The sequence below is a fragment of the Silurus aristotelis genome (assembly GCF_946808225.1).
Source record: "Silurus aristotelis genome assembly, chromosome: 1".
Lineage (NCBI taxonomy): Eukaryota > Metazoa > Chordata > Actinopteri > Siluriformes > Siluridae > Silurus > Silurus aristotelis.
In genome coordinates this window covers 1,117,361-1,133,543 of record NC_139574.1, presented here as the reverse complement: position 1 = coordinate 1,133,543, position 16,183 = coordinate 1,117,361, and the positions used below count along the sequence as shown (strand labels likewise).

Below are 16,183 nucleotides of genomic sequence, written 5' to 3'. Positions count from 1 at the left end.
TCCTCCTTTCTAGGCCCTAACCAGGAGAAACAAACTGACTGTGTCCAGTGTGAGCACTGGACACGTACGTCCACAGGAAGAGTCTGTGCAGAAGTCAGGGCAGCTGTTTGTCTGCAATGGCCCCTATAGGCAACAAGCAGACTCTCAGTAGATGTATTGTGGATGGTCCACCCCGCTGACCTTTGTCAGGTTCTACTACCTCGACCTTAGAGCCACTCTCGGCTCTTCTGTCCTGCGCTTTGGTTGTGCTCTCACACACTAGGCAAGGACTGGTCAGTGTGGCATGATTGGACACTCATTCCCAAAGCGCTGTGATGCAGCTCGAGTTCCTGAAAGATAACATCTCTAGGTTTTGAATGTAACCTTAATTTCCTTAGGAACTTCGAGCCACACTCCCTGCATCCCTGCCTCGCTTCCCTTTTTATTTTCAGAAGCTAGCGTTGGCGCCATTGCATGCGCATTTTGTAGCTTCCTGGTCATGAAGTCTACCCGCCAGTGATGTCGTGAATTTGCTGTTGGCCGGATTTCACACGTGATTCAGAGCGTGAGCAATGCGGAAGCATTCCCAAAGCGTTGTGAGGAAGTGCCTTGTTCCCTCAGGGAACTAAGGTTACATATGTAACCTAGAGACGGTTCCAGTGACCACTGTTCCTGCCCCTCTTCCCTCTGTGGATCTTCTCACTTTGTCCAGGTCTGCCTCTGGATAGTATCCTTTTCGATTGGAGGCCACTCTGTGCAGTTGGGGACAGTTTCTCATCAATGCCTTGGGTGGTTCCATGAAATTCCAGAGTAAAAACGGGAGCTTTCAGGATGGATTTAGACTGTAGTTAATGTAAACAGTCTGCTACACTGACTCAGGAATATAGTTTGCTTGTGATCACCATCACTGTACCCCGCTACATCGTATATCTGTAATAAATGGACATTCGGTGAAACCCAGATGAGGATAAGGTTCCCTCGAGTCTGGTTCCTCTCAAGGTTTCTTCCTTATGCCAACTCGGGGAGTTTTTCCTTGCCACAGTCGCCACCGGCTTGTTCAACAGGGACAAACTTATAGAGCTTCCTTTGCCTCTTAGTCTTAAGAACTTTCAAAAGTGTAAAGTAAGGATTATACTGACTGACTCACCTACATAATATCTAGTCTTAATCATTAAATTTGCTGCAGCCCAGTTTGGAAAACATTTGTGTAATAACGAGCCACTTCATGACTTTGAAACTAAATATTATTTTAAACAAAGAAATTTTCAAATAAGAAAAAAAAAAAATAGCATTAGCTATGCTGAATACAGAAAACAGTTTTTTTATTGTTTTTAACTTGTATTTATTTATATATTAAGTAATGTGGATAACCTTTGCAAATGAAATGTTTGATATAATACAGTTTGGTATAATTATATTTAATATAAGCCCAAGTCTGATTTGGCCCATCATATGTAACCATATGTGACCTAAATAAATGGAGAAAACATGAAAAATGTATGAATAAACAGCAAATATATATATTAGCATTTGCATTAAAAAAATACAAACGATTCAAACAAAAAGACTTTTTTGATATATATTTATTTGACATTTCACATTTAGGCCAAAAAAAAAAAAAAAGGAATTATTTCATTTATATATAGACTTTTTTTCATATAGAGCTAATAAGTAAGATAGATATATTTCCTTTTTCAATTTTAAACATTAACCAAAAAACCTCTGAGAAACATGTATATACACAACGCTGCGTATTTAACACTATACAGGGACTTCCAGTGAAAGTGTTTAATCAGACTCACCAACGCTCACCTAAAATACAAATATATCACATAATAAACGTTTATTTCTCTCCGAGAAAAACAACCACACACACACACACACACACACACACACACACACACACACACACACACACACACTCTCTCTAAATGAGCAAAAGGCAAGTATACACACAGCTCTTTAAATTCAAAACTAAAGCAAGTAAACAGGTTCACATGCAGAAAATACTGTACTTCTATTCAAATCAGCACTCATTACAACTAGAATTATTCAGAATAAAAAACTGAAATTTCAAACCAAAGGCCACTGTGTGGGCAACAACAACAGCACTGATTTACTTCTGTCAATTTCACACAAATTAGGAATAACTGACACTGAAGAAGATTAATAACTTGTCTTCCTGAGGCTGGACAGAAGCATATAAAATTGAGAAACAGAATTTCCACTTTTCTTTCTCAAACTTCTCTCTCTTTCTCCATCTTTTTTGTTTGCTCTTTTGTCTACTCCCTGTTACAACTTTTATAATAATAATAAAGTTCCTGTGAAAAGTTTGGATGGTTTTTGAGATACACAGTAATGTGACAGTGAATGAGAGGAAGAAAGATCTGTGGAGTCCAAATAAGACATTTTGTCACACATGGAGGTGGAAGTTTAATAGTTTGGGGTTGTTTTGGAGCAGTGAAGGTTCCGGAAAGTAAAAGGAATCCTGAACCAACATGTCTCATGTTCCACACTTCAACACCATGCAGTTCCGTCTGGACTGCGGCTCATCGAAACCGACTTCACCGTACAACAAGACGATGAGCCGAAGTGACGAATACGTCTGAGTTCTGTAAGTGTTGTTTAGAGAGTAAACAGTGGTCTGGAGTGATATTTATCATGGAACCACCTGCCCAGTCACTGCACCTCAATTCTACTCTGGGATGAAAAAGAAAACTCCTGCTAATAAAGAACATCTTTGGAAATGTTTCACAAGAGGCACTGCAAAGTATTTCAGCTGAATGTTTGGAGAAACAAAGTGTGCGGATGCTGACAGTGTGTAAAGTTTTTCATGCTGAGGGAGGATTTTGCAATGACAAAGTGGCACATTTATAGATTTATTTGGTCAAAGTCCATTTCAGACGTTTACATTACAGAGTTTGTGTCTCTCAAAAACCATAAAAAACTCGCTGTAGCTACACTTTTTTTTTTGTTGCAAATACTGTATAATCACAATCAAAGGTCCAACATGTGGATTTCTGGGAGTGGAAGGTTGAATATTTGGTCAAATCAAGAGTGTGAGTGTAACCTACAACAAAGCAAAAATCTGAATTTCTTTCATTTGAAAGAAAACAACTAAAACTATTAGGAGATAATGAACATGATAAAAATATTCTGATATTTAAATCAAGTTACAAAAAATGCAGGGGGTACAAACTAACGATAAGAATTCATTCTGTTGGGTATACAGATGAAGGAACTGTGAAACCAAACACACCAGAAGTTTTCATTACAAAAGATTTGTCCTAATGGGTGTACAAACTTTTACAAACAAATACTTCAAATACTTTTTAGATTCAAATCCTAATTAATGGATTTGAAAATTCGATTGCTCTTATGGTGATGTTCTCTAGGTATAATGCATTGCAAGCGTACATCAGGCATATTCATTAGCTTTCCTGTGCTAATCTCATGAGCTAGGCTCGACTGTGCGGTTTAGCTAGCGGTTTAGCGAACAGGAGCCCGAGCTACATGTGCTCCAGTCAAAGTCTCCTCAGACCCGCGCAGGTGTGTGTTATAAACATCACCTAAACACTACACAACTGCAGCGAGGGCAGAGGGAAACATAATGAGCTCTGTTAAAAAAATTTATAAAACACACACACACACACACACACACACACACACACACACACACACTTATTTACAAGGTCGTTAGCAAAATTACAGCTGTCTATGAATAACACACTCTTACACATCCCAAAAGATATACAGCAGTTATATCTCTCACTTTTACTATCCCCCCCCCCCCCCCCCCCCCACACACACACACACACACACACACAAATAATAAAAACTAAGCAGCTGATGTCTCATCACTCACTAGCACAACAAATATAATAATAAATCTTGTGTATATGTTTGTTCATACATTAGAATGTGTGTGTGTGTGTGTGTGTGTGTGTGTGTGTGAAACTTGTTCAGATCTTCCTCGTGTCTTTTGCTTCAAACAGCTTCATCCGTTCCTGCACTGTTAATCCCTCTTTCAGACTCTGAGGAAGAGAGAAAGACGAGAGACTAGTACAGAGCTGTCAATCACGTAGGAACACCCCCCCCCCCACACACACACACACACACACACACACACACACACACACACACACACACACTCCTAAACGTCCACATGGAGATGCTGTTTTTATTATTTTTTATTTTGATTACCTATTTCATAAATGAATATCAAAGGGCTATTTATTTATTTATTTATTTATTTATTTATTTATTTATTTATTTATCCATCCATTTATTTAACCGTCTGCTCTACAAAAAAAAAAAGAAAAAAGAGCTATAATTAGATCATTGTTAGTTTTGCTGCTGGAGGTTCCTCCTAATTTGTGTTAGTTTTGTATAAAGTTTCTATGGAGTTTGATTTTTTTTAAAGACTTGTTGCATTACACATCACTAAACAATGCATTTACATTTACAGTAAGACAAAAAATGATACATAATCATATACAATTCTCTTACAATATCCTGAATACCTCCACTTGCACCATTTCTTTTATTTTGTTAATAATAATAGAAAAAAATTTATAATTTAACTCAATGTCAGTTATTAGACTTTATATTAGTTCAGCCAAAATTATTTAAAAACCAGTAATAATAATAACTTTAAAAGAATAAAATTGTGCAAAAGCTTAAAATATAAAAATATATATATAAAATCAGGTTCTGACCCTGTAGTTCCAGCATTCCACCACTTGGTAGCACTGGTAAATAGCATTTCTTTCACACATGTGATTAAGTATTTGTTATTCAAAGTGTCTCATTTCTGTTGAATTTGTAACTGTTATAATTTCCCCATGGCTATGAAAAAAGTTGCTTTTGATACTGACCATCATGCTATATGTTTGGATGAAAAGGTTAAAACACCATGAAAATTTCACCACCATAGATTGTACTTTTGGTATCGATACAGAAAACTTCCACCTCTGGCAAACCGAGGACATCGGCGTCACATATCAAGTCCACGTACAAATTCGCTACATTAGCATCAATTAAAATGTATAAATGTACGAAAAAGTTCAGTAAAAATGTCGACCTATAAAATATGATTATTTAAGCAACATTATGGGGATTGTTTGTAGGGGTTTATGGGGTGTCTCGGTCGAACCAGGTCATTTGACTTGGAAGGAATTATTGATGTAATGTGAGATGATTCTTTACTTCATTAAGCTGCAACACATACGTCTAAAAAAGCAGAACCTGATCCTGAAGAACCCCAAAATTAGTTCTCTAGGAATACCTACTTGAAACAATTCATACTTTAAATATGGTCGAGGTCACAGCAAGGTTTTATAAAGTACATGATCAAGTCCAAAATCTAATCAGAGTTGGTGATTGCAGCAATAATTCCATATAAATGTATACAGGTCGTCGACTTACGACCACGATTGGGACCGACAGACCGGTCATAACACGATTTGGTCGTAAGTAGAGTAGGCTATATGTAAAGTACTGTGAAATGATGCCGGAAGATGGTACGCACTGTCGCACGCCGCGGCTAGCAATTGTGTTCGTAAAGTCGAATGGTCGTAAGTTGCATAGGTCGTAAGTCGACCACTACAACTGTACTTGTAAAATGTACAAAGGAAGACAGACACCATACAGCAATGACAAACATAATAAACTACACACACACACACACACACACACACACACACACACACACACACACACACACACACACACACATCACACAAGAGCAATGCAGAAAAGGACTGATTTGTGCAGGCAAACACACAAACAGAAAAAGGAATAACACACAACACAAGCAGTGCTGTTACTGGGGCTCTTGATTTGATTGATTCTGCTCTGATTTTGTAAAAGATCAACACATGTACATTTACTGGTTTATTTTTCTCAGTTGAATTATATTCAAATTAAATAATTGGGAATTAAATCACTACAGCAGATCCACATGGAGTTACCTAATAATTCATCTGGATTACTATATAATAATAAACTAAATCAATTTAGTGGATCTGATCACTAAGTAAAAGTGCAACATCATAACTAGATCATTTCAACATGCTAAATGAGATCTTATCAGTGATCTAAACTAGATCACTTCTTTCACTAAACTGGATCACTGCAGTGTGCTCGTTTAGATCACTACAGTTGTATATGTAATGCCACTCTCCTGGACTTGATTCTTTTCTGTGGTCTAAACTTGTTTTCTTTGTGACCTAAACTGGATTACTTTGGTGAGCTGGACTGGATCACTACAATCACCTAAACAAGATCATTGTAATTACCTTAACTCAGTGTTTCTCAAAGTGTGGGTGGTCCTCTAGTGGGAAATAAATACATGACAGGTGGGGTGCAATAATATTTTGCATTCTTCATTAATCTTCATTTATGATTTTCTCAATTAAAAATTAAGTTCATGCACTCAAATTAAGCACAAACAATTAGGCCATTAATACAAGTCAATTAAAACAGCATCAGTTAGGGAACCAAACACAACAACACTTTTATTTTCTCTATTTTTGAACTTAATGCTATTTAATGCTATTGATTTAGAACTTGATTTATCAATAGATTAAAGGACAGGTGGGGCTGGAAAATCCCCCCCCCATGCTATTGATTTAGAAACATACTAAATCAATTCAGCAGGTAACAACAGTAGTTTATATTCAATAAAAGATGTTCAGTGGTCGAGGGGGCGGGGCATGCTGAGTCAGGGAAAGGACATGCAAATCTGAGACTTAGTCCAGAATTATACAATACCTACGTCAGTGAAGGGCTGGGGTCAGCTATCCCAAGGTACCTCCTCACTCACAGACTGACAGGGCAATATACATGAGAGGTATACTTTAACATTTATACAATACACACACACACACACACACACACACACACACACACACACACACACACTTTTACTTACTGAACACACAAAATATACATAAATATAAACACAATGAAATCTCTCACCTTTGACCTCATGCCACGGACCTGCCTGGAAACAGCTGAGTGACCTTTCTTACTGAAGTCAGGGTTACTTTTTGACTTCATGATATCTGTAAACACACACATTTCTTATCTGGTAGTACTTACTGAGAAAGTTCTGAATGATCTTAGAACTGTGCATGATTATTGTAGTAACATAAACTTCTTAGTGTATGTGTGTATTTGTGTGTCTGTGTGTGTGTGTGTGTTTGACCCTGAGGAGATTCTTTACCATAACCCGGTGTGTGTGAGGGTGTGTCTCTTTCCCCGAGAGCTTCCGTCGCAGCCAGAAGTTTTTCCCTCAGTTTACTGATGTCACAGTCGGCTTTAGCTCTCACTATGCTTAGCTCCGTGTAGATGTCCTTATACTTATCAGAGGCATACTTCTTATCCTGTAGACACACACACACACACACACACACACACACACACACACACACACACAACCTACATATTGGTTTTCACATTGACAACACTCTGCTTGTAGGTGTTTGATTATTTGAGGTTTCCACAACTCAGTAATTATTCACGTGTATTTGCACAACTACATTTTTACACATAACACGCATTTACACATTTCATTTATTAATTATTTCGTTTTTGTTTAAAATAATTATTAAACATTATTTACATTTTTCATTTTGACTATTTTCTTACCCCAGAAAGACTTTTGTTACATACTGTATACTATAATTATATACAAACATATGCAAATTATAAATATAATGTTTAATTTTTAAAAATCCACTTCTATTCCAATAGGTTAGAACTGGGGAGGTAAATGTGCTGTCTGTCCATTGAATTGGAATAAAACTACATAATTAAAATGTATAGTGATGTCCACATTAAACAGGACTGTGACATTTGTCCCCATAACGTAATACGAGTGAGAGTGTGTTTGTGTGTGTGAATGAAAGTTTGCATCTAAGCTGGAATTTGCGTGTGTGTGTGTGTATGGTGTGTGTGTGTGTGTGTGTGTGTGTGTGTGTGTGTGTGTGTTTGGTGTGTGTGTGTGTGTGAGTGGGAGTTTGCGTGTGTGTGGTGTGTGTGTGTGTTTGGTGTGTGTGTGTGTGTGTGAGTGGGAGTTTGCGTGTGTGTGGCGTGTGTGTGTTAGTGGAAGTTTGTGTGCGTCACCCTCAGTGCAGATTGAAGCTCATCCTTTAGTGAGTTGATCTCCTGTTTCAGATACTGAATTTCTGAGTCCTTTATACGGAGCAGGACCTAAAACACAGAACATTTTAAATGTGTGTGTGTGTGTGTGTGTGTGTGTGTGTGTGTGTGTGTGTGTGTGTGTGTGTTACCAAGTCAGAATGAGTGTGTGTGTGTGTGTGTGTGTGTGTGTGTGTTTATTACTAAGTCAGAATGTGTGTGTGTGTGTGTGTGTGTGTGTGTGTGTGTGTATTACTAAGTCAGAATATGTGTGTGTGTGTGTGTGTGTGTGTGTGTGTGTGTGTGTGTGTATTACTAAGTCAGAAAATATGTGTGTGTGTATTACTAAGTCAGAATGTGTGTGTGTGTGTATGTGTATTACTAAGTTAGAAAATATGTGTGTGTGTATTACTAAGTCAGAATGTGTGTGTGTGTGTGTGTGTGTGTGTGTGTGTGTGTGTGTATTACTAAGTCAGAATGTGTGTGTGTGTGTGTGTGTGTGTGTGTGTGTGTGTGTGTATTACTAAGTCAGAATATATGTGGGCGTGTATTACTAAGTCAGAGTGTGTGTGTGTGTGTGTGTGTGTGTGTTTACCTCCAGTTCATACAGGTCTTTGCCCTGTGTGAGAGGTGATGGCATTTTCTCTCCACTGTAGCAGGAACGCATGCGAGAAATCTCCACTGTCAAACGATTATTCAGTTCCTAACACACACACACACACACACACACACACACACACACACACACACACACACAAGCTATTAGCTCTCTATCTGATGTGTGTGTGTGTGTGTGTGTGTGTGTGTGTGTGTGTGTGTGTGTGTATACCTAGTTGTGTGTGTGTAGTTGTTGGTTCTCTCTCTGAAACTGCTGCAGAGAGTGTGTTTGTGTGTGTGTATACCTGGTTGTGTGTGTGTAGTTGTTGGTTCTCTCTCTGACACTGCTGCAGTGCGTGTCTCTCGGCTTCCAGTGCCTGAGCAAGGTGTGTGTTTTCCAGACATTTCTGAGAATACTGCTCCGATAGCACCTCCAGCTCACGGTGGATTGACTGTAACTCCTCCCTATACACACACACACAGTTACACAATCACAGATACACAGTTACACACAAAGTACTATACAAACACAAAATTACACATCTATGGGTGTGTGTGTGTGTGTGTGTGTGTGTGTGTGTGTGTGTGTGTGTGTACTCACTCGTACTGTATGCGTAATTGTTCGATGTCTGTACTGACTCCACTCAGCTGCGCGCGTTGTGTTTTCTCCAGTTCTTCACGATGTGCATTTTTCATTGCCTCAATCGCTACACACACACACACACACACACACACACACACACACACACACAAACACCCAAAACCCCACAAACTGTTTACAGCTGCAAATAGTTTTCTGTCTTTGAAGTTCTACAACATTAAGTGTAACTATAAATGGAAAAATAGTATGATGTTTTTGTTTATGGTGTAAGTGGTTGGAGTTCTTATTCCAGTATCTAGTGGTCAGTGGTTACCAGCGATGGTGGCGTTGGTCTCTTCCTCCAGTAACCTCTCCTTCTCCTCCAGCAGTTTGCTGATCTCACGCTGATGCTGACGCTGAAGATCCTCGATCACCTTCTGATGAGTTTCCTCCATTGCTGCAAACCCACGCTCACATGTCTCCTACAAGCAAGCGTGTGTAAGTGCGCACACACACACACACACACACACACAAACACACACATCTATACACATGTACATACTAACTAATGATCACTTATACCATTGAGCAGTTGAACATGCTGCATTATGATTACTCTCAGTGTTCCTGGGTTTATCTGGGAGGAGGCCCCAATCTGGAGAAGCTTCTACTGCTTCATAAATTCCTTCAGAAGAACAGCTGTGTTCTACATGTTCTTCATTTGGGAATTGTTAATCACTTCAAATTGTTTTACCCAATAAATACCTTACGGAATAATTAAGTTAAAGGCCTGACTGGTTGATATGCCACCATCATCATCACCATTACCGTCATCATCACAACTAAATGAATTATATAGAAATTACAGAATGTTATATAGTTTCATGACGTGAGACTGAAGTGGTGAGGTCTATCAATGTATCAATTCTACAGCTGTTTATATATTTAATATGGAGATGTTGTAGGCCACGTACTGCTCTACAAAAACCTACAACATCCACATCCTCAGCTCTGATTACAGCCCCAGTTTAAAAAAGTTGTGACTGTGTAAAATGTAAATAAAACAGAATGCAATGATTTGTACATCTTATAAACCCATATTTTATTCACAATAGAAGGTAGAAAACATTAAATGTTGAAACTAAGAAAATTTACCATTTACATGTAGATTTAGCAAATAATTCAGTTAATTGTCAGCAAGTCAATAACATGACTAGGTTTAAAAGCGAACCTTTAAGAATCAGGGTCGCTCAGAAGTAAAATGGGCAGAAGTTCATGAATTTGCAAAACTATACATTTTTTAGAAATTACAAATTGTGGAATAATTCCAAAATAACTTCAAACTGTTAAGACTTTATATCTTATCATCTATAGAAATCTCTGCCACCTTCATGCCATTCCCTCTACTGCTGTCACACTAATTACCATGTCCACTTTCATAATCTTTCCACGGTCACTTTAATTCAGAAACACTATACTGCATGATCACGTCACACCCTCACTGTGTGCTGAGACTGTAATGGAAATCACTGCATAAGCTGAGAAACACTGGAATATTTACAAATGCAGGTTAAATGTCTATTATGCAAAGAAGAAGGCATGTGTGAACATGGTCCATAAACTCTGCCATCTTTTCCGGGGTCAAAACTCATTTAAAATGGACTGAGGAAAAGTGGAAAACTGTTCTGTGGTCAGAAGAATCAATATTTTAGATTATTTTTGGAAACTATGGTTGTCACATCCTCCGGACTAAAGAAGAGAGGGACCACACGGTTTATCATCAGCACTCTGTTTAAAAGCCTGCAGCTCTGCTGGTATGGAAGTGCATTAGTGCTTATGGAATAAGCTGCTTTTACATATGGAAATGCTCCGTCAGTGCTGAATGGTAAGGGTTTTAGACTAACAAATAATTCCGTCCAGCTTCCGTCCACCAAAACTCCACCAACTTGTCTCCTCAGTTCCCAGTCAAATACAGACTGTAAAAGAGGAGATTACAATGTGCAATAGTGGGAAAGCATGACCCTCTCCCAAATGTATGTGATGTGTTGCAGCCATCAAAGTAAAAATGACTTTTCCTTATAATTTTCCTTATAATATAAGAATTTTCCTTATAATGGTGCATTTCCTCAGTTTAAACATTTTATGTTTTTTATGTTCTATTGTAAATAAAATGGGTTTATACATTGCATTTTGTTTTATTTACATCTTTCACAGCACCCCAACATTCTGAAATTGGGATAATTATTATTATTTATTATTTATTATTATTATTTATTATTATTATTATTATTATTATTAGTGGGTAGTAGTAGTAGTAGTAGTAGTGGTAGTGGTAGAAAACAGATGCAGCATGCTAGATAGGTGTCAAATCCAGAGCTAATGCACATGGACTTAAGATTTACCACAAATTCAGACATCAAAAAAAAAAAAAATTATTAAATAAACCTTAAAAAAAGATTCTAATAAAGTGTCAACCAACTCTAAAGTTATTTTAGGTAGTCATTAATGATACAAAACAGGAATTAGAGGAGTGTCAGAGATCCTTTCGATTTACTTCCTCTGATTTATAAGTCCACCTTGACCACGCCCAAATCACTGACCTGTTGCTTGCTAGTGTTAATGTTTCTATGACTACTTATTTGTAGTGTGTGTAAAGTCTACTCGAATAGAACATGATGAAAGTAGTAAATAACCGTTGCCTTTCTTATTACATGATTAAAATCTGGACATAAAAAAAGTTTCTGTAGGAAACCTTCATATCATCAAGTCAGCTACCTCCCTGACCTAGTGAAGTGTGTTGTGACATCTACACATAGGTGACTTTCTTGAAAATGGTTTAAAATAAGAGTCTGAACCTTAAGACTGTCGAAGTCTCTCTGGTACTTTTCTCGCAGCCCGGCCATGTCTCCATCTGGTGGCTTGTTTTCCAATTCATCACGCATGTTCATCATCTGTAGCTCCAGTTCCTGCACACGGCTTCTCAGCAGTGACATCGAGTCCCTGCTGACCTCTTGCTCATGCCCCTTGTCCTCCTCTAAATTACCTGCATCTTGTGGCTCTGTTGTGGATGGAGGTTGCGTATCATCTGCTATCGTTTCTAATCTCTCCCCAAGAGTGCGAATAGTCTGACTGTAGCGGTCATGTAGTTTCTGAATCTCTTCTTGATGTACATTTTCCAGTTCCTCAACCTTCCCACGGAGTTCATGCTCCAGCTTGCAGATGTGTTTCTTGTGCCTTAGCTCTGCTTCCTCAACATCTTGCAGCAAGGTTTCTAACGTCTGTTGGGTGTTTTCGGCACGTTCCAGCAACACGAGCTCACTGGTCGCTTGTCCTTGCACTGCCTGACCCAATTCTTCTGCATGCTTTCTCTTAATCTCCTGAATCTCCCTCTGGAAATCCTGCTCCATCTGTACAATCTGTTTCTGCTTCTTGCTCATCTCCTTCAGCTGCATTGTAGCCTCCTCTCGAAGAGTTTCATTTTCCTCCTGAATGGAGTTTATTGTTTTAAAGTACTGAATCCGTTCTTCTTCCAGGCTACTCTGGAAACGCTGCTGGATGGCTGCCACATGCTGGGCATGCTCCTGGACCAAAGTGGCCATATTGTGGCTGGTCTCCTGGCAAAGGGATAGCTCTCTCTCATGGTCAGCTCGCAGTCGACAGGCAACATAAGCTACCTGAACCTGAATCAGAGCCTCATGCATGCTGAGAGAGTTGCACATTAGGACTCCAGGGTCTCTGGGTCCTAAAACTGCCTGGATTTGTCCTGCAAGTCCACAAATAACAGAGCTGTTATCTTCCTCACATGCCTTCCCCAGCTGCTGAGACAAGTGTTGAAGGACTTTTGCTTGTCTTTTCAACTCAGTAATGAGACTTTCACTCGTGGTGTACAGTGATGCCACTGATTCTGTAACACAGGACTGCATTATTTCAGCTAAGTGTCTTTCTACTATTGCTTCAGCAAGAGTGTGGGCTTCTTCCATCTTAATCTGCTGTTCATAAGGGGCAAGCTCAGAAGGGGTGACATCAGAACGAATGTCTGTATCAGTTCCAAGCTTATTGCCAACATCTAGGGTCACAACAATATCCCTTTGCTGCAAAATCTCTTTTACCTTTACCAAGTCTCTTTGAAGTTCCTCGAATTTGTCTTGGTAAGAGTGCTTGAAGTTTTGAAGGGAGTATGCAAGTTCAGCACTAATACAAGCATTGTGAATTGAATTTTGAGCAAAGACACTATCAGGTATATGCAAATTGTCTGACTGGTCACTTAGACTATCTGCTTGGTGGAGCTCATTAATTAGCATGCTCTGTAGTTTTAGTTTTCTTGTCAGAATATCAGTGTAAATTGCAGAAAGACAATCCTGGTGGCTTGTCTTAACCTGTTGGGAATCTTGATTTATCTCTCTAAGGCTTTGCATTAGTTCTGATTTTGGATCTTGAAGAGAAAATGCAATTTTTTCCAAAACAGTTGCTTCAAAGGCTAACATTCTCGCAAGAACCTTAATTGCACTTTTATCCACCTGTGCCTGGGGCTCAGTTTGACAGGGAAGAGAACCTTCATATCGTGTAGCAACTTGCCTAATGTGCGAAGAAGCTTTAACCAAGTCTTTCTCAATCTCTGCTAATATATGAACTTGCGCTTCTGCTCCTCCCTTTTCATTTTGATCACTGAGAATCTCCCTAACTCTAAACCTGCAGGACTCGACAAAACCCAGAGCTTTCTTGTAATCTTCAATTGTGACATTTCCCTGTACAATGTCATCCAAGCAAGAGATGGATTTACCATCTGGTTCATCCTGTTCTGGTTCAGCAGAGGCATTAACAGTACATACTTCAGTTTGCATCTTTGATGTCATATCTTTAAGCTTCTCCTCTGTTGCCTGGAGTTTTGATTCTAGTGCATGGATGATGGACATAAATCTTTCTGTATCACTGCAATACTGGAATGTGTTGTCACTTACTAAGCTGATATCCTGGGACAAGTCCTGTATGGTATCATCTGTGATGTTTAGACTTGTATCTGCCACAAGGTCCTGTCTCTCCTTTTGAGTAAAATCTATTAATGTGTTATCTCTCTGAACTCTTTCGATTCGTTGAGACTGGTGGTATTTTTGGCACTGGATGTTCGAGAAGCGAATCCTCTGACGCTTGGCAAAGGACACTTCTGTCTCTGAGCTGCTTCTTACAAGAGACAAAGAGGAAGTGGTAGAAAAGGATATATCATGCTCTCCTTGTTCTTCTAGTGCATCAAGGACATCCTGTTGAGAGCAGCATCGTTCCATCTTAAGGTTTGTGAACCCCAAACGCAATGCGCTGAGATGCTCTTCCAGTTCAGATATTCGGTTCTCTGCTACAGCCAGCTTCACCTGCAAATCTTGCTCCACCTCCCTATGCCCAACCCGACTAAGAAGCTCATCCTTTGCCTTCAGGCGTTGTTCCGTTTCCTCCAGGCTGCTTCCAAGAGCAGCCATCTTGACAAGAGCTTCATTTAAATCCTGGTCTTTTTGTTTCACCAGCTTCTCATATGTCTCCTTGGTCTGTCTGACTTCCTCCTCCTTCTCCCTCAGAACCCGGCTGATTCTTGCAAACTCTTCTGAAACACGCTCATATGAGCTTTCCAAAGAGTAGTAGTCTGTTTCTTCTATCTTTAACTGTTCCTGCAGTTTTCCTACCTCTCTGTCTGCCTCTGCAATCTGATTCACCAATTCCTGGCAACGACACGTAAGATGATCTCTCTCCTTTTCCAACCTTCTCACACTCTCCTGAAGGTTCTCAATCACATCTGCTTGCTCATTTAGAACCTGCTGAAGACGTAGCATCTCCTCACTGACTTCTGATTCTTTCTTCTCACCTACACCTCCTCTGAGAAGTGTTTCTACTTGTTCCTGAACTTCCTGAAGTTGCTCCTCAGCCTCACGCCTCTTTTCCTCAGAGTCCGCCAGCCTCCGACTCAGTCCTTGTCGCTCACGCTCATAATTTTCTTCCAGGCAACGGTGCTCTTTCTTTTCCCGCTCTTCCCTGAGAGCCTGTGCCTCCTCTGTCGCAATTAGACATTTAGTAACCTCGGTTAGCTTCTCCTGCAGCCTCTGTACTTCCTTGTGCTGGTCCCGTTGCAAGGCCTGCTGTCTCTCCAGGAGTCTCAGCGCCTGGGTCTTTTCTAACAAACTTGCCTCTACGTCCCGGAGACGATCCTCGCTGTCCCGCAATTGTGCACGTAAAGTTGATTCATTGCGAATACACTCCTCTTCACGCTCATGGCAACGACTCTGTTCTAGCTTCAGCTCACTGCGCATGCGAGCCACTGCCTGCTCACTTGCTATGATCTCGGCCATCGCAGAAACAAGCTTTGCTTGAAGAACCTCGATTTCAGCCTCATGATGCCCAAGCATATCCTGTGCCTCACTATAGCTCCGTCTCAGGTTGTTAACCAGCTGATTAGCCAGATCATGCTTCCGTCGCTGAGTTTCCAGCTCCGTTTTAAGTTCATGGTTCATCTTGCTGAGATGTTGCAATGGAGCTCGGGAGGAAAGAGACACGGAGTCGGATGAAGGCTGCACTGGTTCATTGGTACACTTTAAAAGATTAAAAGAAAATTGTGGTTATTGGTACTTATGGTCAAAAAGCCCAAACATATCTTGGGATCTCCATCTCTGGGGCTTCTGCTGGAAATTAAAGGATTTGCCCATTTAACTGTTTTATACTCAAGCTTTCTGCAGTGCTTTTTCTAGGCTGTGAAATGGAAGAAAAATTTTCAGTGGAAAATGGAAGCATGTAGTCCTTCAAAGTGAACAGGAACAATCTAAAAACATTTAAAGGTTGGTGTGTTGTAGAAAGATGTTGAAAAGTGTTATCTAAACTACATGAACACAAGGATGATTAGTGATG

General features: G+C 39.6%; 1 protein-coding gene across 4 annotated transcripts in view; it reads right to left on the bottom strand.

The window, feature by feature from the left end:
* Positions 1-1,677: 1,677 nt before the first annotated feature.
* LOC310727134 (myosin phosphatase Rho interacting protein) overlaps positions 1,678-16,183 on the bottom strand; it is a 79,215-nt gene continuing 64,709 nt past the window's right edge. Inside the window, exons 17-26 of one of the 4 annotated variants that reach the window (XM_083543347.1) lie at positions 12,157-15,870; positions 9,636-9,783; positions 9,323-9,428; positions 9,027-9,186; positions 8,720-8,827; positions 8,110-8,196; positions 7,208-7,367; positions 6,961-7,046; positions 6,754-6,808; positions 1,678-4,013 (exon numbers count right to left, since the gene is read on the bottom strand). In XM_083543347.1, the coding sequence (XP_083399473.1) occupies positions 6,776-6,808; positions 6,961-7,046; positions 7,208-7,367; positions 8,110-8,196; positions 8,720-8,827; positions 9,027-9,186; positions 9,323-9,428; positions 9,636-9,783; positions 12,157-15,870 (4,602 nt within the window). In that variant the 3' untranslated portion in view covers positions 1,678-4,013; positions 6,754-6,775. Of the gene's footprint in view, positions 4,014-6,753; positions 6,809-6,960; positions 7,065-7,207; positions 7,368-8,109; positions 8,197-8,719; positions 8,828-9,026; positions 9,187-9,322; positions 9,429-9,635; positions 9,784-12,156; positions 15,871-16,183 lie in introns of all 4 variants that reach the window. The other 3 variants (XM_083543346.1, XM_083543344.1, XM_083543345.1) reach the window with 3 other exon arrangements.